Raw genomic sequence first — 7,146 nt, 5'->3', positions numbered from 1 at the left:
GTTTTTTTTTTTAGAAAAAAACGTCTCCATGGCAGAAAGCCCGAAATGTAAATCTATTTATTAACCGGTTTTCCTTCTTCCATTACAATACCGTTTCACAATAAGTTGAGACGCACTGTGACTACCGAAAGAGTAAAATCTAAGCAACCGCTTTGTTGTGTAAAGGGTAAGGAACTAAGCCAAAAGTTACTACATCACGTGATCCGTAGTACGGTGCAATTTACTCCCAGCAGACAATTTCTTTGGTTTGGAACTCCACCCTTCCGAATTATTTCAAAGGATTTTCTAATACACTTTTCATCAATAAGTTAACTACACATAAGAACAACGTGTATTTTAAGGAGGAAGACAATAGACGTCGCTGAAAAAATAAACTTTTTCATCGTTGCATACATATAATTCGTTTCAAATGCAAAATACATATATCCTCCTACCTTATCTCATCAAAATTTGTGATTTTTCGGTCATGCTATGGGAGGCAATAAAATAGTATTCCTTCAGATAATAAAAAGAAAAACTAATTTAGCTAAAATAACGTTTGCACATCAGTAAATTAAAAGCATTTTTATTCACAGGAAACGTTTTACAGCTGCCTAAAGAAATGTAACATTTATAAATGACTTTTTGATGTGATGATAACAGTAACTATCAAAAGATTGTTAAATACATTTATTTCCGGCAACCATTAATGTATTTATTCAATTACGAAGTTGAAGAAACGAATTTTGCCGGTTGGTCTTGTTCAAGGTGATCGTAAATAAAGTGGCAGACGTAAGAGGATTCTTGGTATTATGGAAATACCTATTAATGAAAACCTTCAGACGCCAAAAACTCGATAGCTTAAATTGGTTAAGTCAGGAGATCCAGGAGGCCATTTTGGAAGTAATCCCCTGTGAAAGTTCAAATATGAGTCTTAAAGGCTGAATGAGAATAATAAGAGCTCCATTGAAAAGCCAATTGCTTCTTGTAATACGTGTCACAATAGAGAAGATTTATATGTTATAAGGGTACAGTGGCATTTGGTCTACCAAAATTGCCACCAATTAAAAGGTTAAAGATATAATTGTTCATCGATAAGGAATGTTCTACAAATATGTTAGTACTTTCAGATCAACCAATGTGTTTGGCCAATTATTACAAAGTCTCTCACTGGACGTCACATATGTGTGACGCCAGTGGCAAAATTGTAAGGCAGCTCTGCTAATATAGAGTTTGACAATAGACTAGAATTTATAGGTGTAAATTGTGCCGCTGATGCCAAAATCTTTCCGAAAAGTGAGGAAGTACGATGTTCACAACTTCAGTGGCATTCATACAGTATAACCAGTCTGCTAAAATCCCAACGAAAGTTCTAAACACGGGATTTAGGATAACGTTTCCGACTAGTACAATTTTAAAAAACGTAAACAATGTTTTCAGAGCAGCAGGAATCTGTGTTTCTTTGGATGAAATAGTACCTTATATTAAAAAATTTCGTTGAACTTAATTTCCATGCCTTATTGCAGGAAGGCATAATTAATTTTCGGCATTTTTTAAAGAAGAACCAAAATCCTAAGTTCTTGATTAGCAAACAGTAAGGCACGAAGTAGTAACTTCATTCCACCATGTTAAAAGCGCGTCCAAGGTAGGATTTGAATCTAGGCTGTGCTTTTTGGTATGACCTAGAAAATGAGCAATAAAAAATATTTTCTACTTCAATTGTGATTGCATCTATAGTTGATTTCTGCAAATCAAATGAATTTACGGGAGATTTTGGCCAGAAGTTTAGAAAAATTCCACATATCAAAAAGGGCACGAAGCTTTTTATAGCACCTAGTCATTACTCTGGAGGAGAGGGTAAAGTTAAATTGCTAATTTGAGAGGTTTTTTGGGGTAAATAATTGTCAACTAGTGCGGCATATGAAGGTGTCTGAATTGTAGGCAAAGTGTAACATTTCATGACATTCTGGGGCTGCGGTAAAAGACAAACGGGATAAGTGTCATCATTGAAGGAGCAATTCCAAATTACGCACCGACATCGACATGCATGTTACTGTAGTATTTTTAGCCACCGAATCCTCCCTCCTCTGATCACATGACAGCCCCCTAGGCGAAAAAAATAGGTTACGCAATTTTGGCAAAGGGAGACGCCACAACTATAATAGGACCTATTCACTTCTTGTTTCAAAAGGGCAGCATATGATTGGGCAGATTTTGAGGTCAAGATGGGTGATTATGGCACATTTTAGAATGTGAAAATTTAAGAAATTTTAATTGTTGCAATGAGTTGCTTGTTACATTAAAGTCGCGGTTCTCCATATAAATGTTAACTATTTCAGATGGGTAACATTGGAAATAACCCATTGCGACTTCCATTCTTATTAAATGTTAGTGAGTAAGTCCCACTGACTAAGGGTTACTTCCAGCTTACTTTTGATCTTTTGATATTCTTTGTTGTTTTTTAGGAAAATACAGACTTCTCATTTAGCGCAAATGTTTAAAACATATTTATAAGTAAACACACATCTTCGTTCATTTCAGCTAAAGAAATGAACACAATGCTTTATCAGATTTTGAGGTCAACTAAAACAATGGATTTAAGGGTTCCAAATGTAGGGAAATTTCATGGAACGATAAGTCAAATCTGAAAAAAAGTAGATTTTATTATATTTGCTAAATATTTTGCCACTAATTTATTTTTTCAAACTTCTCGTTGAGAGAAATTTGTCATTTTCAGATTATTTTTCTCCCTAAAATTAAACAGTCGACACTCAGACATAACAGGGAATTGTATATCGTAGATAGATTGTTAACTGCAATTGCATTGATCTTGAGGCTCATTTAAATACTGGTCTGGCCAAAAGAAAACAATCTGAGCAGTCCACTTGCACCTTGTTTTCCAAGAATTCTAGACATAGTGCTTACAAATTGTTGCCTTTGACTTGCACACCCCATGATATTTGTGAAATAAAAGTACCTACTTACTAGTATCAGCACGCAATTCTATTACTAGAGAAATCTGTTTCACTCTCGGATGGACTGGTCGCAGTTTGCAGATCCGCAAATTCTCCTCGGCATGGGAGTATTCGCTTTCGGCGTCATTAATGCTTACATGCTTCGTAGACAAAATCATCGGTTGGCAGCAGACGCAGTAGCACATACGGGAGAACAAGGGCCAGAAATCGTGGAACAATCAGATGTTCGGCAGAGTACAAGCGCCACAGAATCCTCCAATGTTATTTGCCAGATCAATCAAAAGGAAGAAGGAGAGGGATTAGAAGCAACTGATGAGACTCCAACAAGGAGTGCAGGTACAGAAGGTAGGAAAGATTATGAAAGTGATTTCTTTATTTTTGAAAGTTATATTATAATCCCCATCTCATAGTCATCGCAAGAATTTATTTTTAAAAGGAAATTCGTGCAACTTTAGGCGTCATTTATGTCAACTTCAGTGATAAACACCTGATCTTGCCTTGGGAATAATAGGCGATAACAAAGTCCGAAAGTATGCGTGAAGATAAAGCGTTAAATTTAGGGGGAAATCCAAACAATTGTGAACACCTTCTTAATGCACTACTTTCGTCTTAATGATCCTCATTAAAATTTTTCACTCTTCCCCAGAGGAACGCAGACTAGTCTATTTTACTCTTATAAAGTGCCTCGTTTCAAAATCCAGAAATCTGGCTCCAGTCATTACCATTTCTTTCGCACTCTCTTTTTCCAGTTGGCCATTTCGCATGCGACTGTCTAGTGCCAGGAAAGGATGGTAATCACTTATTAAGCATTTGAGGAATGTGGGAAGTGAGGGTGGGATTGTACTGCTTTTCCACATATTCTAACTTACAAAGGGTTTTATGGGCGAATTCGTGGTTGTGTGAATGCTTTCGTCGTCTTCAAGTAACATGACTTTCTTCCGACTACTTCGTTAGGCTTAAATGCATCTTACGCGGAAGTCTTCTCATGCAGATCCTGCTTGCATTGGATTTCGGTCATGCTTTAGTGGCCTTCAGCAAGAAAACCAAGCACAATAATAAGTTCCTTCTGAAATCCGACACACACAGTATGTAGTCTTCCGGGGAGAAAGTGTTGCCTTAGAGGTGTGGGATTTTAAGTAGATTGTCTGCAGACAAGTAATAATGTGTTCGTCAGCTCAACCTAACTATACATTGGCTATTTTCTACAAATCGGTTAGTAAACCAACTGTACCTTCTTATAACCAAAGGAAATAAAGTTACCATCTAATTGAGCTTTTTAAACTCATTTTTATCTGTTAATGCATGAGAGCAGAAACTATTTGCAAATCTTCATCAACGATGATCTCCGTTGATTTCTTTACTGTCACTTGGTGCGCTTAAAGGATTAGTAAATATTTAAAAATTGGTTAGATTATTTGCTCTAACGGTACACATAAAGTAGGCTCTTGGTCGACCATCGAACCACGTCAAAATCGTACAAGAAAAATGCGACACATTAAACAGGGTCACCGAAGTCTTTTACGAAGTGACGCGTTGTGTTGCGCACTTCACGCGGGGTCAGACGACTTTGGCCTCCTCCCCCCTTAGCAAACAAATCGCGGACGGGACGGTCAGCTGGCTTACTCTGCCGCAATACAGCCACCACCCCATCCCCTCTGTGATTGGCCACTCATTAGCGGCTCTCTGATTGGTGCTCCTTCCCCGTTCAAAACTAATGGGCAGCTGGCACACATGTACACACAGATTAACGTAAATTCAGTCCTCCCCATCATTTCCGAAACCCCGAAGATCTAATGAAGAGGAGTGCCAGTCAGGAGCCGGGAAGATCCCCCTCTACTACTTCTCATAATAGCCAAGGGATTAGCAGAGCGCGTCGAAAGAGTAGCTCTCTTTCCAGCAGCTTTCGAAGATTTTTTCGCAATCGCAGTACCTCTAAAATACGTGACTCTTTTTCCCCCACCTCTTCAAATTCCAAATCTACCAAAATGAATCAACGCAACTGTCCTCGCTTGTGCAAATCTCTCTCCACATTCTTCATCAACTGTTGTCAATGCTGCTCCTGTTGCAATGGATGGGGTAATACTACGGATTCTCCACCTTATGCTGACGAATTCCGCCATCATCGCCAATCTTGGCGGTGCTTATGCTGTTACTGTGGACCATGGAAAAAAGGAGATCGAGTTTCAGCGTCAGAACCTCAACTGTCACCACCACCGCCGACTGTACTTCCTTCAATGAGGGTTCGATTCGAGAATCAGGTTTTCGAGATGGAGGGAAATGATCATATTTCTCGACGGAGAGTAATGGGTGCAAGATTCAGAGATGAGGTGGATGCGAAGATTATGGGTGCCAGTCGAGATGATCCGGTGATGATCGAAAGGAAGCTTAATGAAGGCGACGTCCAGAAGGGGAAGGAAGAGGACGAACTGAGTGATTCTTCTGACACTTTCACGATTGAACCAAATTTGGTAAGAAGTCAAAGTTACTGAGCAGTTCTTTTATATCAACTTTGCCCCAATATCATGAAATCATTCCATGAATAGGTTTCTAAATATTTTATTTCCACAAAAATACTGTCTTCCTCCAACACATTGTGTTCTCTTGTCCACTAATAGCAATACCTTTTTAGCGTCGATTATGTACGGCCTCGCCTATAAGCTGTTGAATATACCTTGATCATGCAGGCTGACAGTCAAGTGCAAATGCTTTTTTGTATTTTGACACATTCCATCCACTAAACTGTCAGCGCAGGACGTTTTGATTTGTAGCGTGTTCATTTTGAACAGAAGTAGGAATTATCTTTTTGTCCTTGATCCTGTTTAAGTAAAAACATGTGGTGGTAACTGCTACCAAATTTTGAAGACTTATTTGCCTTAATTCACGTTCTCTTCCACAAGCCAGTGTAATTTGACTTACCTAAACGTTCACTTTCGTGAATGTCTTAGTACTTCGACCAAATTTTCAGAAAAGTTTTTTCGCGAATCCTACAAACCGAATAAGTATGTTCAAATTCTCACAAAATATTGAAGCAAATTTGTTTCCAAATCTACTATTTACAATGGGTACACAAATGACATTTGCGATTCTTTTTTATCCAATTTCCAGCGGTTTGCTCGCCAATTGCCTAAATAATCTCGGCTGATCAAACGACTTTGGAATAAGTAACTCATTACTAACTAAAACATTACTCCGTTGATAAACAAATACTCTTATTTGATGGACTGTCAATCAAATCTGCCAACACCAGGAATTTGTACAGGCATTCAAGGTCAACTTTAAGGTTCTACTAAAGTCCATCTATATAAAGCTAGATCCTGCCTGATTTTAGAAAATTACAGAATAATAATATCACACTTTCTGCCTGGTGTTTGACCCAAGACGTCATATTATTACCTCCTGAGGATATGTCGCTAGCGCAAGTTGGCTAGCTTCTCATTGGATCCTTAAAATGACACATTAGTAATATGTACTTTTTCCCCTCCACCGACTAATATCCTAACAGTTTCTAATCAGTAAGAATTTACTTCGATTTTTTACTTGATGGCTCTACACTTGACATTAGAGATTGGAGCTAGCCAAAGAAGACGCATAAATGGAGGCTAAATAAGACTAAGTAGATGAAATTATTTCTTTTCAGAGTGTACTTCTAATTTTACTGTCTTTACTGTTCCTGGAGAACAAAAGGAACCTTATTTAGCCACTCATAACTCTGCTAGCATGCAGAGTTAGGACTTACTGCCCATATGGGAGATTTGCACATGGTCATCCCATGTTGTGACAAATATCTGGTGTCACATGGCTACCCATGAAAAAGGGAAATCTATTCACATGAGGGCAGCACAGCTTTATTTCACTTGTTATTAAACCTCTGCATATGACAGTGTGAATACGTGTCTGTGCTAGACCGAGGGACGAAATGATGGGTGTCGGTTGCATGAAGTTTAATTGCAGAACTTGATCACAGCAAAGAGGGCAGCAGAAGCTGAATGCACCTAGGTATAATTTTAACAAATGCATGGATAGGATTTGGCACTTTCCACAAAAATAATTTGCCCATCAAAACCATCTAATTTAGTACAATTAAGAAGAGGAAAAGTTGGTTTATTTGAAAAGACGTGATGCTACTCTAGTAAAATTAAACATTGACACAATAAATTAAAGTGTAATACCTTGAAAATTTGCTAGAGTTAGG

The 7,146-nt window shown here is 38.1% G+C and overlaps 1 protein-coding gene across 1 annotated transcript; it reads left to right on the top strand. All coding sequences in view use genetic code 11, as the record gives it.

The window, feature by feature from the left end:
• Positions 1-3,055: 3,055 nt before the first annotated feature.
• EGR_09714 (hypothetical protein) lies at positions 3,056-6,086 on the top strand (the record flags this gene model as incomplete). Its single annotated transcript, XM_024498963.1, has 3 exons — positions 3,056-3,299; positions 4,743-5,422; positions 6,060-6,086. The coding sequence occupies 3 exons, from the start codon at positions 3,056-3,058 to the stop codon at positions 6,084-6,086; spliced, it is 951 nt and encodes a 316-aa protein (XP_024346631.1).
• Positions 6,087-7,146: the final 1,060 nt, after the last annotated feature.

The sequence above is a fragment of the Echinococcus granulosus genome (genome assembly GCF_000524195.1).
Source record: "Echinococcus granulosus chromosome Unknown EG_S00162, whole genome shotgun sequence".
NCBI lineage: Eukaryota > Metazoa > Platyhelminthes > Cestoda > Cyclophyllidea > Taeniidae > Echinococcus > Echinococcus granulosus.
Note: the sequence above shows the minus strand (reverse complement) of the source record. Positions and strands in the feature narration are given on the sequence as shown.